This window comes from Sceloporus occidentalis, unplaced genomic scaffold (assembly GCF_023333645.1).
Source record: "Sceloporus occidentalis isolate IW3139 unplaced genomic scaffold, rSceOcc1.0.p SCAF_1, whole genome shotgun sequence".
Classification (NCBI taxonomy): Eukaryota; Metazoa; Chordata; class Lepidosauria; order Squamata; family Phrynosomatidae; genus Sceloporus; species Sceloporus occidentalis.
Window position 1 is genome coordinate 256,146,093 of NW_028316981.1, and position 19,642 is coordinate 256,165,734.

At 46.3% G+C, this 19,642-nt stretch overlaps 1 protein-coding gene across 5 annotated transcripts in view; it reads right to left on the reverse strand.

The window, feature by feature from the left end:
- Positions 1-1,082: 1,082 nt before the first annotated feature.
- The window catches only part of APC (APC regulator of Wnt signaling pathway), a 122,749-nt gene continuing 104,189 nt past the window's right edge, over positions 1,083-19,642 (reverse strand). For all 5 annotated transcript variants that reach the window (XM_089492267.1, XM_089492244.1, XM_089492252.1 and 2 more), the window contains one exon: positions 1,083-8,838. In XM_089492267.1, coding sequence (XP_089348393.1) covers positions 2,271-8,838 — 6,568 coding nt within the window. In that variant the 3' untranslated portion in view covers positions 1,083-2,270. The remainder of the gene's footprint in view (positions 8,839-19,642) is intronic.

The following is a 19,642-nucleotide window of genomic DNA, read 5'->3' on the forward strand; positions in this document are numbered from 1 at the left end:
GACTACAAGACCTTCAAAATCTTTTGCTTCCAGTTTAGACTAAACACAGAGATCAGAATCCAAGCTGCTGGTACTCTTAATTATGTTCAGTGAAAACTAGCCAATTTCAAATAATTGTTTACAAAGTTGGCTACCTGTTACTAATGATAATGAATAATAAACCTTTTTAGGGTTTAGGCACAAACTGTGGTTAATCTAAAAACAGAAGCAGAAGCTTCTGGTCTTCCCCTTGTAGTTTCACCAGAATGGAGAGGGGAAGTACATGAACCAAAGGCTCATTCTGTCTTGCACTCATAACACTAAATCAAGGTGCGATGAAAAAACCAGGGCACTTGAATTGTTTGAATAAGGTATCACCACCTAATGTCAAGTTTAACAACTGTTTAGCACTGCTTATTATTCGTTAAACTGGCATATTTGAGGACATGTATGAGTAGATTCTGAACCCTACTATCTAATGATTACATGTATAATGGTAATAATGAAAACCAGCCCGAGATTACACGCTTGACTTGCTTATTACTGTTTTGATTAACCATGTGCACACGCATGTAACTATCTTTGTATAGAGGCACTTAAGTTTAGCAGAGTACTTCTGTTGTAAACAGTCTCATGAAGGACTCTAAAGTCAAAGCATATGCAAATACAAAGTTGGTTTATCCAGAGCAGCTTAAGGTACAAATCTTATATTTCTACTAAAACACTTGAATTTAGTATATTAATGTCAAGTATATTATCCAATTTATTAAATGAAAACAAATGAAAAAATACTCAAACTTCCAATCTGAACTTCCCCTCAGATTTTTTTTCAGTAAAAGTATTATTTGTACAGCAAATAGCACTCCAGGCTGTGCAGTATGAAAACACTGGCCTGTTACAGACAGCCAAAATAAAGCTGCTTCGAGTCACAGTAGAGGTATGGTTTTTCAATGATGCATGTGTCCTAAGAGTCCAAAAGCCATGCTCCAGTCCTTAGGGCTGGAGCGTGGCTTTGATGCGACTTCTGGACTCTTAGGATGCATGCATCATTGAAACACCATATCTCCACTGTGACTCGAAGCAGCTTTATTTTGGCTGTCTGTAACAGGCCTATGCTTTTTGTCATAGATATATACATATGGAAGTACTTCTTTTAGCCTCTCTCTCTTAGAACCAATTAGAATCTTAACTGAAAACCCCAATGCTCTATCCTAACGCTGCAGCTGTTATGCAGAATATTAACAGCTAATATAAACTGGAACAGAACCAGTGTGTGTGACTGTAATGGGCAGTGGGTGCAATCCAGAGCCATTAAAATCATATGTAAATATTTCTATTGACTTCAATGGAGTATAGATTATCCCCGAAAGCTTTTGAGTAAGTGCATTAGTTATATCTACGAGGAGGATTTCTCAAAAATATCAAAATTAAACATTGATTTTATGTACTGCAAAAGTAACACACAACAAATTGTACATACAGCAATAATTTATTCTGAAATGTTCATTGAGTTCTGCTGAGACTTTGCCCATGTCTCATTAATAAAAGAGCAGCCATCTTCAAATACCAGAATATACAACAAGTTACAGCATAGCAAAAAACCTACCTACTGTCCGTTAAAATCTAGTTCTGGTAAAATAATTTTGTTCAAGGTTTGCACATACACAGATTTCCTTTTTTCTTATTCCAGAGCACAAAACCAAAAGGTAATCATTACACCATAACTATCTATACACATTATGTGACCACAGAAATGTTAATCATCATTTCAGAAAATGAACCATCAGTTCTATCCATGCAGAAAAAACAGGCTTGTTCAGCAGAAACCATATTACTGTGAATTTCACAGCCACATGATTAATTATAAGGTTTGGTGGCTTCACAAATACTAAAATGGAATCTTTTATTTATTTTGCATAAATACCAATTTCTCCCTGATGCACTTTATAGTCGTTTTGCAAATCTAGGAATGAGTGATAACAGCATTAGAATTATTTCTTTTAACCTCTGTTGTTCATCTCTGAATTTCCCCACCCCATCAAAACAATTAAAAGTATGGGATGTTAATTAAATATATGTAAAACATACTGTACAAATATCACGTTAGCAATTTTATTGCTAAATTATCAGTTGGGAATCCCTCCAATATAATAAAGTGAAAATAAAGAATATCAAATATGGCTTCCAGAACAAGGACCCTCTAGAAGAATCAAACCTATTTACAAAAAGAGGAAAAAAGTATATTTTCATTAAAAAGTTTCACATATAGAGTAACATATCAGAATCTTTTGTTAAACAGATGTCACCAGATAGGATCCAGAATGGCGCTTGGGACTCTGAGCACCATTTGAATCTGTATTTTCAGTCTTTGAATCTCTTTTTTTTGTACTGTTATTTACTGGTGTTGGTATCTGCGATGGCCGAACGGAACTATTATCCACACTGCTTTTTCTGGGGCTTGGATTATAGTTGAAAGGGGTCACTCTTGCTGCAACAGCACCACTAGGTGAACTGTGTTTGCTTGAGCTGCTGGAACTGAATGGTGTACGTTCATTAACAGTGCTTTCACTAGTCTCTGGGGGAGGGATAGGATTGCTTAGCACAGGTTTTGTTTCAGTTCCTTTCTTGTCTGGACTATCTGCTTGAACAAATGAATTCAGACAGTTTTCTAAACTCATGGTGCGAACAGGGACATTTCCATTCCCTCCATTTTGTTTACCATGAAGATCTTTAGAATCTTTACTATTTACATTCCCTTTCTCTGAAACACTGTCAATAATGGGGGGAGTGTTTCCTGTGGGAGATTTTCCAGATCTGGGATTATTAATAGGGCAGTCCTCAATCCTCACCCACACATCCTCTGTTTTAGAGACAGCAGGTGCCATCTGATAAATTAAAGTTTTTGAATCAGCACCATTAGCAGCACCTGGTGAGCTATTCTGAGGAGGACTTGTCATAATCTGAGGAATTTCATTTTCTTTTATTTTTCTCCAAGTACCTTTTGTTGGTGCTTGCGTCTCTTTAGCTTGTTTGAGTCCTGAAAAAGGACTTATATACTGCTTTTCATCCTCACTTTTTGCCTTTTCACTGGATTCTGAAGAAGCTGAAAGAATTGAGGAGGAGCTTCCAGTCCGTCGCCAGGTGCTGACACGAGGAAGTGATGAGGAATGTTTACTGTGCTCCCGCTTCCATGTCCCCGATCTATTAATTGGCAGTCTGGAAGGACTCTCTGAGTGAGATCGAGTTATGTCATGACGTTTTGTTGGTCTCCCATCACTGTATTCTAAAGAAGGGCTCAGATTAGGAGGTAATTTTCGCCAGCCACTAGTTTGAATGGCTGAATGAGTAGGTAAGGACATGTCAGGAAGTGATGGACTTAAAATTGGGGTCTGTGATTGGGATTGGGTAGGAGAGTCAGGTCTAGAAGGAGACAAAGATTCAAATGAAGCAGACTCTTCTAATTTCCTTCTTAGAGTGGGGCTTGGAGTTTCTTTAATAAAAGTTGACTGGCGTACTAAAACAGGTCTCTCTGATCTGTCAGATTCACTTCCACTTGACTTTGCTGATGACATTCTAGATAAGTCAGCCTTTTTGCTTGTTCCGCTGATACCAGAAATTTGGTTTAATCCTTTTGAGGCAGATTCACTTCTAGGAATACCACTGGTACTTTTAGGCTGCCCTGTTTGCTTTGCTACAGTTTGCTGGCTCATTTGTCTGCCAGGTGACGTGTATGCCATTCTTCCTGAACCTGAAGATTTGGTGGAAGCTGTACTTGGAGATGATGTTCTTGGCAGCTGGGAAAGTTTATTAGGAGGACTTATACCATTTCTGCCTGGTGAAATTGAATTTCGACCAGGTGACTGCAGAGGTCTGGATAAGGGTTGCTGTTGTGGCCTAGAAGGTGTAGAATCTCTAGATCCAGACCTTGAAGGTCCTTTACTTGATCCACCCTGTTGAGATGGCTGTCTAGATATAGGGCTTGGCTCTGATTTCACAGATGGTTTGGTTACTCTGGGAGAATTAGTAGAACCTGGGGTGTCATTAGGACTTTTGGAAGCTGTACTCTTTAGCTGTGGCCCCTTTTTAGAAACTGGACTTGTACTTGAAGAACTATTTCGAACTCCAGGAATATGAATCATTGTCCTGCCCCGGGAAATTGAAGGCATATTTGTTTGCAATGGCTGTTTCAGGTGACTTGTCAGTTCTGAATTAGAACGAGCTTTACCTGTAATCAAACTTTTATAAACTTTCTTGCCCCCTTTGATGCCTTTATTTTCAGATTCCACTTTCTTAGTTTCTAATGTAGTTTTCTCTCCAGGCTTAATGATTCTTGGGCCCTTATTACTAGTAAATGGTTTTTCTTCTTGGTCTGGTGTAAGATGGAAAGGTGAACCTAAGGAAATTCCAGATTTTAATGAAAGGATTGAATCTGAGTCTGAAGAAGCTTGCCTAGATAGTGATGCTGCTGCAGCAGCTTGATGTAAACTGCTAACTATTGAATTGGCACCTTCCTGAATAGCTTTCCAGTCAAAGTTCTCTGAATCTGGTGAGAAACCATGCTCTGAATCAGGCCTTTGTACATCTTTCAAATCTAGTGTCAAGTCTTCCGCCAAAATGCCTCCCATGTTTCTGGAACTATTTTTTTCACTGTCCCCTTTTGCTCTTGAAGGCTTTTTCTTTTTAGGCATGGCAGAACTAATACATTCCTGCAAAAGATCGTCTTCTGAGTCAATACTAAGAGAACTAAGGGAACTGTTTCTTGAAAAACATACAGGAGTATCTTCAACATGAAAGGACTTAGGAGCATAACCAGAAACTTGCGGTCTATTTGATCCTATCTGTGTATCAGGTGGTTCCATTTGTTGTACAGGTTCACTTTCTTTGTTGTTGTTGTTTTCTTGATCAATGTCGCTCAGAGAACTCAGAGAAGAATTACGAGAGAAACAAACTGGAGTATTTTCTATTGCAAAATTTTGCATTTTCTCATCAGTAGCTGCAATTCTATCTGCTATATCTTTGGATGATTGAGTGAAATGCGTTTGTTTCTGCACCAGAGTCTTGGGTTGATTTCTCGCTGCTGGTGTATGTTTTTGGCAAGCTTGTGTTCTACTGGTTGACTGCTGATTTGAAATTTGTTCTGTATTGGCACTTGATTTAATTTCACTTTCTTTTCCCTTCCTCAGTTCTGCCTTTTCCCTTGAAAGATCAACATCATCATCAAAATCTAGAGAACTCAGGGAATCATTTCGTGAAAAGCAATATGGAGTCCCCTCAATTGGAGTGTAATGGTGGGGAGAATCAAATGCAAAACTTCCTCTTGTACGCTCTTCATTATTTGGAGGTTTATCATTAAAGTCTCTCGAGTGGTTCTTAAGGCTTTGTTTTTTTGTGTCTTTGTTGTCTGTATAGGTCCTTTCGCTATTAAAATTACTTTTTGGCTCTGTGTTTTTTCGTAAACGGGCTCTGTATTCATTACTTTGGGGCATGGGTTTTACAGGTGATGTTGGTTTCTTTTTCTCAACTTCCAGCTGATTCTTATTACTTACTGGCAATGGTGTAGATGCTTGCTGGATCTGATCCATTATCTTTTTCACTCTGAATGGCTTGTGGCTTTTTCCTTTTGGCATAGCAGAATTAATACATTCAGCAAGAATATCATCACCTTCTTCTGTTTTGTCATCATTCAACCCAACAGTAGTCCCTGTTGAATTTTTCCCTCTATGAGCATCATCAGTATTTCGGCCTTCTGTTGGAATGGTATCCCTTTTTTCAAATTCAGCTGATTCCAGCCCTGTGCCAGAAGGCTCTGCATTGGCCAATTCATTTGGTGGTGATTCTATTGTGAGATCGCTCAGAGAAGTTGCTGTTGAAAAATTTATTGGGGTGCCCTCAACACAATACACACGTGGCATATCATCTCCGGGTGTAAAACTGACATGCTTCTGAGGATGTAACCGGTTTTGAGAAGGGATAAGTTTATATACAGGAAGCTGACTTGGCTTCCTAGCTACAGGTGGAGGTATTTTTGAAGCAGTTGTCTGTGAGGGCTTTTTGGCTTTACGTGAAGATTTTGTTGGCATAGCAGAAATAATACATTCCTCTAATATTTCAATATCATCTTCATCAGAATCATCCAGTATATCTTTTTCAGTTTCAGTGGGATTTTCTGTATTCTTTTCTTGTTTCTCCTTTGTATCATTTGGCTGTTCAAGTTCTGCTTCATTCCCATGGTCATTTTCATGAACAGGGGGCATTATTTTCAACTCTACGTCTTTCTGTATAAATGGTTCATCAAGACTCAAAGCACTTAGGCTTGATGAACAAGAAAACCCATCTGGTGTGCTTTCTGTAGCAAAATGTAACAAAGTATCTGGATCTTGAAATACCTGCACTCTTTGAACAGCTGTATTTACAGCTGCTTGCCTTGGTCCAGATTCTCTTTTTTCACTAGTGGGTACTTTAGCTTTAGCTGCTTCTCGCTTTACTTGTGTCACTGGTGCGGGTGGTGGGGTTTTATTTCTGCTTGGTGGCATTGTTTGCCCAGGACTATCTGGAAGGTCACTTGGACTTATAATACCACTTACCATCCCACTGCAAGGCTCACTCTGAACTGAACTAGCAATTGAACGGCTCTCAAAACTGTCCAAGGAACTCACAGAGGTACACCTGCTAAACATGAGTGGTGTCTCCTGCACATAATGCTCTGGTGGGCTCTTGGGGGTCTGAGCACCACTTTTTGAAGGAGATTTGGCACCTGAAGAAAACTCAACACTTTTATGTCTTGCTGAATCAGAAGGAGATAAACTAGAAGCCTGGAGTCTATTTGATTTTGTTCTAATGTGCTGAGTGGCAGATGCAGTTTCATTTACTGTACCTGCTGTAGACAGATTTCCACTATTTTCTTTCATTCCCCCTATCTTTAAAGAATTATCAGTATCTGCTGCACGTGTGGCTTGATCGCGTCCTGTTTCATCTTCAGCTGATGACAAAGAAGACAGAGAGCTACATCTTGAAAAACATATTGGTGTATCTTCCACACAATAGGTTTGCATTGTTTCCTGGTTGATGGAGGGTGCTTTGCAGGATGCTGTCTTCTGAGTGTGACCTGTTCTTCCCTGAGCAGAATTTGGATGGAGCTGGTTATGTCTCTTTGAGCCAGCAGAAGTTGATGTATTTCCACTGCCTGATGAAATATGGTCTGTTTTGGAACTCTGCACAGATGGACTTTTTGAAAAAGAAAAAGATGGTTTTTGTGCAGAGGAAGGAACATCAGTAGAGTATTTGAGACTGTAATCAATAGGTTGATCTACATGGTCCTCCTCTTCATTGTACTTTATGCTATAATTGGTTGGATGATCTTCTTCATGTTGCTCCTCCTCAGAGTAACGCTCACTATAATTAGTTGGCTTATCATCCTCATAATCATCAACTTGACGTAAAGACTGGTTCACTTTTTGATTTATTCCATGGCTGCAGCCTGTTCTGTTTTGTTCTGAAGTGCTGGAATCTCTGGATCTGAAAGGAGACACACACTCAGGTTGCCCATAAGCTGACTGGTAGCTCATATGTTTATTGTCACCACTCTCAGTATACACAGGATACGTTCCACTTTGACTTCTGGACTGTCGTTGCTCATTCTGCTTTATTTCTTCCTCTATTATGTCTTTGGGTCTTGCCCATCTTTCATTCTGTGATGGGCTCTGCCTTCCAGAATTTAACTGTTCATCAGAGTACTTTAGGCTATAATTTATTGGAGTGTCCAGTTCTCCATCATTGTCATCCATATGATTAGCACTATGTATTTTATGGGCTAAGTCAGCAGGATATTGTCCATAACTGCAAAATTTACTTTCTTCATCTTCTGAGTATGATTCAATAGGCTTCATTTGTCCTCTTTTACCATACCCATCACTGCTACTGACACTGTTCAAGCTATCGTTAGAAGCTCTCTTATACTCCATTTTTGCATAAGGTACAGAGCATGTTCTATTTTCAGATTTTGGGAAGTTGTAAGCATTTATGTGAGGATGGGCAGCAGATGTTCTTCTTAAAGCACTCCTGTCTTCTGACAAACAGTGCATTTCAGTTATGGAGCCATTGCTTCTGTCTTCTGGTGGAATATGCATACTTGTCACTTCTTCCATGACTTTGGAAATCTGGGCTGCAGCAGTAGAGATCTGCATTCCTATTCGTTTAGAAGAGCTCCCAGAATTTTCTGTTGCTGAATGGTAACTGCTTAATCCAACAGCACGCTCTCGATCCAAATTCCTGTCCTTTTCTGACCGAGAACTCTCTGCATTTCCTCTACTTGAGGAAGAGCCAGGCAACACTGGTGTGTTTAAATATGGTGAAAGCACATTACCACTGTTAAAATTTTCTGACCTGCAAACTCCCTCTTCATGTCTACTACCATCCAAGACATACTCACTGTACAGATTCTGTTTGTGTCTTTGCTTATTGCGGTGAGATGTTTTGGGACTTAAGTTATCAATATTGTCAAAAGTCTCAGATAAATGTTGAGCATCTAACTCTGCTTCCAGTGCTTTTTGCTTTCTGACATGAAGAGATGGTAAGCTTGAGCCTGGGGACATGATGTTAGCATCTTTATATTTTGCAGGTCTGTTTGCCATTAGGTTTCTTAGAGCTGCAGCACTGCCCATAGCTATCATCTTGTGCTTTGAATGTATAAGATTTTTGAGCATGCTAACTGCGCCCATATCCCATAAAGCTTCCTGGTCCTTTGCATTCCGTGCAGAGAGGTTCCACAGAGTTCCACATGCATTACTGACTATTGTCAAACTGTGAGACTTCAAGTGATGTAACAGTGTTTGCAAACAACTGTTCTCTCTTAGAATTTGCCTACAGTTAAGAGAGCAAAAACAAAAATATGCATCATTAGCATTTATTTTTAGATTCAGTGGGGAAAAAACAAATGTGAATTTTCTCTAGTAATTGTCTGTCCTACGCAGAATTGTCAATCCACTTTAAGAGAGTATCCAAACAAGTCTAATTGTGTCCATACATTTCATTGAGGAAATGGGGTAGATACTTTGATTCTAATTTGGGTGATTTAGGAAGGACAGGTTGCTTACCTGTAACTGTATTTCTTCGAGTGGTCATCTGCGAATACATACAAATGGGTTTTACTGCGCCTGCGCAGTGCTGTTCGGAAACTTCTGGAATCACTGGGCAAAGTTTACTTTGCAACATATAGAAACTTTTTGGCGGTAACTCCGCCCACCCGTTATAAGGCCCCTGCCTTCCCGCTCTTTCCCCAGTTCCGAAATTTTTCCGCCAAGCAGGCGATGGAAAGAGCCAATAAGAGCAGGACACTGAGGGGATGGACGGGTGGGATTTGTATGTATTCGCAGATGACCACTCGAAGAAATACAGTTACAGGTAAGCAACCTGTCCTTCTTCTTCGTGGTCTCTGCGAATCATACAAATGGGTTTAGACTGACAAGCTAAGGTATGCGGCGGAGGGAGTGTCCTGAAACCAAAGCTACGGTAAACCAAGGTATATTTATTGCAACAATAAACAACCTGAACCATAAAAGGCGTCAGTCTTTTGTTCTTGCACAATTCAGACACAGCAACAACATTGCTAGACCTGAGAAGGGAAAGTAAGGTCGTGCAAGACCTCTCGCATTGAAAATGCAACCCAACACAGTGCAATTAACATTCGACAGAATGCACAACAGTGGCATAGGAACAAAAATGCTAACACGAAACATCAGTAGTGTAATCAATGCAGCCCTGAAACCAACACAGCCCTCCCGAAGGCTGCGTCTCGGATGGCTCTGGTGTCCAGCCTATAGTGCTTTATAAAAGTCAATGGCTGAGACCAGACAGCAGCCCTACAGACCTCCTCAAGGGGAATCCCCGACAGGAATGCAGAGGATGCCGCCATTGACCTTGTGGAGTGGGCCCGAACCCTGCCCGGGAGAGGTTTGCCCAAGAGTTCGTAGCAGAGGTGAATGGTACCAGCCACCCATTTCGAAAACCTCTGCGCAGACACAGGTAGCCCTTTCTTCGGTTCCGAGTAGCATTGAAAAAGTCTCTCGGACCGACTGGAAGCAGCAGTTCTGTCCAAATAAAACGCCAATGCTCTCCTGACATCAAGAGAGTGCAGGCGTCGCTCCGCATCCGAAGTCGGGCTGGATGCGAGAGTAGGCAATACAATGTCCTGACACATATGAAATGCGGACACTACCTTCGGCAAGAAAGTAATATCCGTCCGGAGGACCACCTTGTCCTTGTGAAACCTCAGGAAGGGCTGGTCCCTCCGCAGGGCACAGAGTTCGCCCGCACGGCGGGCAGAGGTGATGGCCACAAGAAAGGCGGTTTTCCAAGTCAATAGTCTCAAGTCCGCTGTGGCCATCGGTTCAAAGGGCTTGGATTGGAGGGAGGACAGTACCGACTCCAAACTCCAAGCCGGTGTCGGTACTGAGACAGGAGGATAAAGGTTAGCACAACCCTTCAGAAACCCCTTCACCAAGGGATCTTTGAAGAAAGAAACCCTCCCCCCGAACTGGTATTCGGCACAAATGGCAGACAGGTAACATTTGATGGACGCAAGGGACAGCCCTCTGTCCAAAAGTGCCATCAAGAACTCCAGCACCACCGGAGTGGACACCTGCGCAGGAGACAAGCCCCTTTGCTCAAGGAAGAGGCAAAAACTCCTCCATTTAAAGGCGTAGGAACGCTGAGTGGAAGGTTTCCTTGCAGCCAGGACCACCGTCCTCACAGCCTCAGGGAGGGCAGTCAGGGTAGGATTCTCCAAGCTACCAGCGGCAGGCTGTCGATGTCTGGATGGAGGATCCGTCCGTCCTGAATCGACAGCAGGTCTGGGCGAGGCTCGAGGCGAAGGAAGCACCTCCTGGAGAGATGCAGCAGGGATGCGAACCAAGGCTGTCTCGGCCACCATGGCGTGATCAGGATCGCGTCCGTGTGGTCCACCATCATCTTGGACACCACTCTGATGATGAGAGGGAAGGGGGGAAAGGCATAAAGGAGCTCCCCCGACCACAGGAAGGTGAATGCATCTCCGAGAGATCCGGTCATTGACCTCCTGGAGCAGAACTGGGGACAGTGGCTGTTCCAATCGGTCGCGAAGAGGTCGATTCGAGGGGTTCCCCACCTGTCGAACAAGACGCTGACCGTTTCCGGATGGAGCCTCCACTCGTGGCACACCGAGGGCGATCTGCTCAGGCGATCCGCCAACTCGTTGTCCTCTCCCAGCAGGTGGATCGCCTGAAGGAGGACCTGTCTCTGGATGCACCAGTTCCAGATGCGCAGGGTAATCTCGAGGAGAGTCCTTGACTTGGTGCCACCCTGTTTGTTGATGTAATACATCACGGTGGTGTTGTCCGTTCTCAGGAGTACCACCCTGCCTGTGACAGAGGTTTCGAAAGCTCTCAGAGCCTTTTCGACTGCGAGCATCTCTAGGACATTGATGTGGAGGAGACTGTCTGAGTCCGACCATTTGTCTTTGACAACTAGGTCGCGGAGGTGAGCGCCCCAGCCCTCTAGCGAAGCGTCGGTTGTCAAAGTCACTTGAGGCTGAGGTTGATGAAAGGGCATCCCCGCGCACACGTTGTGCTCGTCCAGCCACCAGTTCAGGGAGGCGGCCACCGGTCTCGGCACCGTCAGCCATTTTGACGGGGAATCTTCCATCGGAGAGAAGACCGAGAGGAACCAAGCCTGGAGTGGACGGAGGCGAAGTCTCGCCCAAGGCGTCACGAAGGTTGTCGACGCCATGTGTCCTAGGGCAATCTGGACATCCCTGGCCCTCACTCTTCTGTGCGAGACGCAAGGGTTTAATGAATTTACCAGAGCCTGGAAACGGTCCACGGGAAGGAAGGCGGAACATCTTTCGGAGTCGAGGATGGCCCCGATGAATTTGACTTGTCTGGATGGCGTGAAATGTGACTTTTCTCTGTTGATCACCAGCCCGAGAGAGTTCAGTAGCTGAATGGCGAACGAAATTGCCTCCTGGAGGTCCTGCTGGGAGTCTGCGACGAACAGCCAATCGTCCAAATAAGGAAAGACTCTGTAGCCTCTTTGATGGAGGTATGCTACCACCGGGGCCATGCACTTTGTGAAGACCCGTGGGGCCGTAGCAAGGCCAAAAGGGAGCACATTGTAGCGGAACGCGTCGGAGCCGACGGCGAAGGCGAGGAATCTCCGGTGGGACTCCCAAATCCCGATATGGAAGTAAGCGTCCTTCAAATCGACTGTCGCGAACCACAGGTCCTGGTGGAGGAGAGGCAAGATAGAGGCTAAGGTTACCATACGAAACCGGCGATATTGGAGAAAGAGGTTTAAGTCTCTCAAGTCCAGGATTGGTCTAATGCCCCCGTCGGCCTTCGGTACCGTGAAGTACCTCGAGAAAAAGGCCGAATGGTAGGACTCAGGGGATAACGGGGAAATAGCCCCTTTGTCCATCAAGGTGCGCACTTCGTCGAGAAGGGTGTCCGAGGGGGGGGTGGAAATGAAAACTCCGGTGGGCGGGAGCTCTTCGAACTCAAGGGTATAGCCCCTACGGACGATGTTTAGCACCCAAGAGTCGGAGGAGATGGAAGCCCATACGTTGGCAAAGGGCTTAAGAATGTCCAAAAAGGAGCTATGGGAGGCGAAGTGCGCGGGAAGGTTTCATGCCCTCTTTTTGGATTGGTCAGGGTCTTGTCGCCGGTTCCTGCGGTACCGAGAAGACTGATTGCGGCGGCCGGAGGATGACGGGGACTGGGACGGGTATCTCTGACGCTGAGAGCCCTGCTGATGGAACTGTCGGTCCTGGTAGGAGGACCTGTTGAATTGGCCCTGCTGCTGCTGCCAAGGGCGGAACCTCCTGCGGAAGGGAGCCGGAGCGGGGGCAGACATACCATGTTTTCTCGCCGCCGCCTTCAGCCTGAATTTTCGATTCAGCCTGTCATCCGTCTCGGCGTGGAAGAGACCAGATTCATCTATAGGCATGTCCTCAATGGTAGACCTGACGCTGGAGTTAAGATCGGAGCCCCGCAACCAGGCGTGCCTTCTTAGAGCGATGGAAGCCGCCATGGCCCTGCCAGAGCACTCCACAACGTTCCTGGACGCCGTGATGAGCCATGCACCGATGGAGTGGGCCTCATCTCTTATCTCAGTGAGCGTCCGCTGGGCTTCATCCGGAACGTCCGGCACGATGGGGGAAATGCCCTCCATAAGGGTTTGTATATAGGCCCCCATACACGCGGTATAATTAGTCGCTTTCACCACGAGAGCAGCTGCTGCATATGCCTTCCTGGCTAAGGCATCTATCTTTTTGGCCTCTTTATCGAAGGGTACCGTCGCCTGACGTTGAGTTGAGGTTTGTTGAGCACCCTCAACAATCGCCGAATTCTGGCGGGGGTGAGATGTAAGCCATGGCGCCGCTGGAGCCGAGATCTTATAAAGGGACTCGATCTTGCGCGGTGGGCCTAGGAGTGAGGAAGGGCAGTCCCAGGAACGTTTGACCAGTGTCTCTAGGGACGGCAGGAAGGGGACCAAAGGTGTTGAATGGGCCCGGCTGCGAACCCTGCGCTCAATGGGGTCCCTGGCCTCTTCTTCAGGATATGCCAGTTCAATGTCCAGAGCCCTGGACATTTTGATGACATGTTCGACAAACGACCTGACGTCATCCGTAGGGGAGGCCGCTTCGGGATGGTGCAGAAGCTGAGGAGAGTCCTGGGCCAGGTCGTCCTCACCCGAAGAGACTTCTGAGGCGGCGGGGTCGGGTTCGGAATCAGAAGCAATGAGGTCCACGGTAGCAGATGGTCTGGGGCGCTCCACAGGCCTGCCTGCAAGGAGGGATGAAACCGCCGTCGACGGGCCCGGCCGATCGGTATACTCGTGGCGGCGTCGCTCCTGGTCCCGAGGCTGGTCACGGTCACGGGAACGGTCCCGAGCCTGGACAGGCTTGGCTAGAGCCACCTCTCTAGGGACTGGAAGAAAAAATTGATCTGTCTCAGAATCGTAGAAGTACTGAGGGTCGTCCAGGGTATGAGCCGGAGAGCGCGAACCCAACGAAGCTGGCGATGGGGATCTCGGCGGGTGGTCGGCATCGTCTTCATCGTCCGAAAGAAGAAAGGGAAGCGTTGCCGAAGCCGATTGCGTAGGGGCCGGCGCAGCCTGGGCGGTGGCATCCCGGTCGTGGGTCCTCACAGGAGGATGGTCACGATCCCTCGCAGGCGGATGGTTCTCCACCAGCGGTGTGGCCAAAGGGTCAGTCGGCGTCGGAGAGTCAGGACGCGGGTGGTCTCGGCGGGGCTTTCGGGAGCCGGTCGCGTCATCTGAACGCCTCTTGGAAGGGGACCTCCAATGGGAGCTTGACTTAACAGACGATTTGGCCTTCTTGGCCGAAGAAGAAGCCAAGTCCGGGGCCGAAGACTTCCTCTTCTTGGCAGACTTATGGAGAGGTGGCGCATCCGGAGGAAAGAATGGGATCGGAGACTCCGAGATGGCAGCCGCACGGCCAGCCCGATCCTTGCTTCGGGCGGCGGAATCCCTCGAGCCCGAGGGCTCCTCGGAGGCGGAGTTCTTCGGTACGGGGTCATCCGACCTGGTCGGCTTGGAGTGGTCCGACGACCCGGACTTGGTCTAGGCCCTTTTGGAGCTGGACGATGCCGAGGACGCCTTTTTATGGATGACTTGATCCGAAGTCTGCCGGGACGTCCCCGATGCCTCAGAGGGGACTCCCTCGGTGCGGGTAGAAGCGGCGTCTGAACCCAATGACCCCGGTAGGCGAGGGTGCTTTGTGGGTTTAGAAGCGGCACTGGGCTTAGTGGAGCCACGGGCCGGCGGACGAACGGTGTCCGAAACTGCCAGGTCTTGTGCCAACGAAGTAGAAGGAGGCGCACTTGAAGGGCCGCTACGGGTCAGGGCAGCCGAGGTCGGAGCAGGGGCCGAAGGGGCCGAAGCAGGCCGGGAATCCCCCTCCCGAATCTTGCCTTAGGCAATAGCAGACGTCAGCCGCGACTCCCGATTTTTGCGGGCTTGGGAGGACATCGACTTACAGAGGGTGCAGACCCTGGGGTCGTGGTCCCGGCCCAGGCAGAAGAGTGGGGGTCCTGAACAGGAACCTTTCCTCCGCAGATGTCGCACTTCTTAAAAGGAGGAGACATCGCTAGGAGTCGAGGGGCAAAAACGAAGTCCAAAAACAGTCCGAGGTCCGATCAACGAGGAAGGAAGAGAAGCCAAAGTCAAAACAGTCCGAGTCAAAGTACCAGTGAATCCTTTTCAAAAACGAGCGAGAGCGAAGTTCCAAAGAGCAACCAGCACGGCGGAAAAAAGGAACTGGGGAAAGAGCGGGAAGGCAGGGGCCTTATAACGGGTGGGCGGAGTTACCGCCAAAAAGTTTCTATATGTTGCAAAGTAAACTTTGCCCAGTGATTCCAGAAGTTTCCAAACAGCACTGCGCAGGCGCAGTAAAACCCATTTGTATGATTCGCAGAGACCACGAAGAAGAAACTAAAGTTTTTCAAAGTGACAGTTCAGAAGAGAAGGAAGCACTTACTATAGTGGTAGGTGTAGCTTTGTATCCACCTTCTTTCCGCCACTTTTAAAAAAGTAATAAAAGTCACCAATAATGGCAACAGAAACTCCTTTCCTGTCTCTATATATGAGTTTCAGGCAGTGACTTTTAAATGTTATTTTAAACAAAACCAAGTGGGCAGGTGGGGACTGGAAGCCCCCTTCACCATGATATGGTCCCCCCTCTAAATCTCCCCTCTTTCAAATACCTTGGTTCAAGAGAGACTCGCTATGCAGTGCTACTTTGTTTACACACAGGAGAAGCTTTCATTTGACAGCAACCCTTGTACTTATACAATCCTAGGCTAAATGGTCTCCATTATCTTCAGAAAGAGATTTGCTGAGGTCATTGGGAAATATGAACAGGTTGCTTACCTGTAACTGTGGTTCTCTGAGTGGTCATGTGTGCCCTCACACAATAGGGTTTGCACCTGCGCAGAGACTCCATTCGGAAGGTCTAAAGCTGAGCAGATTGGCAGGAATCCTGCCCACTTCCATGTACTGAGCATGCCCAACTCCGCCAATCTAGCTCCACCTTTAGTTCAAGTCTGCTAGAAAATACAGGAACCTGACAGAAGGGAGGTTGGTTGGGTTTGTGTGAGGCCATAGATGACCACTTAGAGAACCACAGTTACAGGTAAGCAACCTGTTTTTCTTCAGTGTGATCTCTGTGCCTCACGCAATAGGGTGACTAAAAAGCTTACCTGATGAAGGTGTGGAAGTCACTATAGAATAGAAGAGAGAACAGCACAACCAAATCTGGCATCACAGCAAGATCTGGAATCAAGCTGGTAGTGCCAAACAAATGTGGAAGGTTGAGACTATGTGGCAGCCGTGTGGAGGTTGGGTAAAGAAACACCCCTAAGAAAGGCAACTGACGAGGAGACAGCCCTGGTTGAGTGTGGGCACACACCAACAGGAGGAGGGTGTTCAGATGACCTCCTGGTGGAAGTGATGGCAATGAGGAATGCCGTTTTGAAAGTCAGCAGTGAAGTTGATCCTAAAGGTTCAAACAGAGGCTGTGTGAGTTGAGTGAGCACCAGTGAAAGTGACTAGGGAGGTGCTAACGGAGCAACTGTAGGGTACAGGTGGTGTAACCCCTTGAAGAAGCTCTTTACTGTGAGGGAAGTGAAGAGTTTAGAAGGTGATCCAAGAGGTGAGTTAGCCACTATGGCAGACAAGTAGACTTTCAAAGACAAGAAAGCCAGTCCTTGGCATAGATGAAGGAGGTAGTGAAGGACCGTAAAAAGTTGTATAGGCGAAGAAGGCTCTGAGCGTGCATCAGTGAACACACAGAAGTGTCTCCATTTGTAGGAATAGGACGGCTTAGTAGAGTCTACTACAGACCCCCATGTCAGATGGAGGAATTGGATGATGCCTTTCTAGAACAGATGACCACACACTCAGAAAGGAGATGTAGTAGTAATGGGTGACCTTCAACTATCCTTATATATTCTGGAAGTCAAACTCAGCCAAATCCTCAAGGTCTAGTAAATTCCTCACTTGCCTTGAAGACAATTTCTTTGTCCAAAAGGTGGAAGAGGCAACAAGGGGATCAGCTATTTTGGATCTTATCCTAACCAACAGGGATGACCTGGTTAATGGGGTGCAAGTGGTGGGATGCTTAGGTGGGAGTGATCATGTTCTCCTAGATTTTGTTATACAGTGGAAAGGAGAAGCCAGGTATAATCAGATACACATTCTAGATTTTAGGAGAGCTAATTTTAGTAAACTTAGAGAAATACTGGAGGTGATCCCATGGTCAGGAATACTAAAAGAGAAGGGAGTTCAAGACGAATCTCAAAAGGGAGATACTGAAGCCACAATTTCAAACAGTTCCAATGAGGAAGAAAAATGGGAGCTGTCTCAAGAAACCAGGATGGATGACTAAGGAAATTTCAACTGAGCTAACTTTTAAACAGAACCTGTATAAGATATGGGTAATGGGGAAATCACCAAAGAGGAATTTAAACAAATAGCAAGCACATGGAGGGGTAAAGTCAGAAGAGCTAAAGTGCAGAATGAACTCAGGCTTGCTAGAGAGGTTAAAGAACAATTAAAAGGTTTTTTTTGGGTATGTCCGCAGCAAAAGGAAGAAGGAGGAAGCGGTAGGGCCACTGTGTGGAGTAGATGGCAAAATGCTAACAGGGGACAGAGAAAAGACAGAATTACTCAACACCTTCTTTGCTTCAGTCTTCTTAGAAAAGACAAAGGGTGCTCAACCTGAGGATAAAGGAGCAGAGGACAGAATAGGGAAAATTCAGCACAGAATAAGTAAAGATATAGTATAGGAATACCTAGTTAATCTAAATGAATATAAGTCTCCAGGACCAGATGAACTATATCCAAGGGTATTTAAAGATCTGGCAAATGTAATATTGGAGCCATTGGCAATAATCTGTGAGAATTCCTGGAGAACAAGAGAAGTCCCACCAGACAGGAAGAGGGCAAATGTTGTCTCCAAAGCGGATCCCAACAATTATCATCCAGTTAGTCTGACATCTATACCAGGAAAGATTCTAGAGCAGATCATTAAACAGAGAGTCTGTGAACATCTAGAAGGCCAGTCCATAATCACAAAAAGTCAACATGGCTTTCAGAGAAACATGTCATGCCAGACAAATCTAATCTCTTTCTTCAATAAAATTACCAGCTTGGTAGATGAAGGAAATGCTGTGCATATAGTACATCTTGATTTCAGTAAGTTTTTTGACAAGGTTCCCTATGACAGTCTTGCAAACAAGCTTGTAAAATGTGGGCTAGACAAGGAAACTGTTACATGGATTTGTAACTGGTTGACTGGCAGAACCCAAAGGGTGCTCAACAATGGCTCCTTTTCATCCTGGAGAGAAGTGACCAGTGGGGTCCCACAGGGTTCTGTCCTGGGCCCAGTGCTATTCAACATCTTTATCAATCATTTGGAGGACAGAATTGGGGGCATACTTATCAAATTTGCAGATGACACCAAATTAGGAGGAGTAGCTAACACCCCAGAGGACAGGATCAAAATTCAAAATGACCTGAATAGACTAGAAAGCTGGGCCAAAGCTAAAAAAATGAAATTCAACAGGGCAAAAAATGAAATGCAGATATAGGATGGGGGACAACTGGCTGAAAGAAACTACGTGTGAAAGGGATCTAGGAGTCCAAGTAGACCACAAATTGAACATGAGTCAACAGTGCAAAGCGGCAGCTAACAAGGCCAATATGACTTTAGGGTGCATCAATAGAAGTATAGTGTCATAGAATCATAGGCCCATTACAGATGGGCCTCTTAGGTGCTGAGCACTTACTAGGGTTAGGAAGCGGCGGCGCTTCCGCACACCCCCAACCCTAGTATGTGCTCAGCACGTACAAAATGGCGGTGGCCATTCCACATGGCCGCCGCCATGACCGCGCCACCTCCAAACGAGGCGGCACGGTTGTGACGTAGTGGGGCCGCATGAAGACGCCTAGTGCGCCCTTTCCGCGGCCCCGGAAAGAGCTCCGTTTCGGAGCTCCTTCCAGGTTTGCGCCGCTGGGCGCAGCCTTTACATGGCTGCGCCCAGCGATGTAGAGGAGAAAGGGGCCAAGTGGCCCCTTTCTCTTCCTCCCCACTACCGCCAGGTATCCTTGGGGCTTGAAGCCCCAAGGACACCCCTTTCCAGGCCACGGGGAAGCAGCCTTTTGCTGCTTCCCCGTGGCCTGAAAAGCAGTGGATCGGGGCCTCGGAGGCTGCCGTTCTGGCAGCTGAGGCCCTGATACACCGGGGAAAGGGGCAGGTACAGGCCGCCCCAAATGGGCGGTCTGTAACCCGCCACAGAATCGTAGAGTTGGAAGAGACCACAAGGGCCATCCAGTCCAACCCCCTGTCAGGCAGGAAATCACAATCAAAGCATCCCCAACGGATGGCCATTCAGTCTCTGCTTGAAGACCTCCAAGGAAGGAGACTCCACTACACTCCGGGGGAGTTTGTTCCACTATCGAACAGCCCTTACTGTCAGGAAGTTCCTCCTAATGTTGAGGTGGAATCTCTTTTCCTGCAGTTTGTATCCACTGCTCCAGGTCCTAGTCTCTGGAGCAGCAGAAAACGTGTCTAGATCAAGGGAATAGTGCCACTATATTCTGCTTTGGTCAG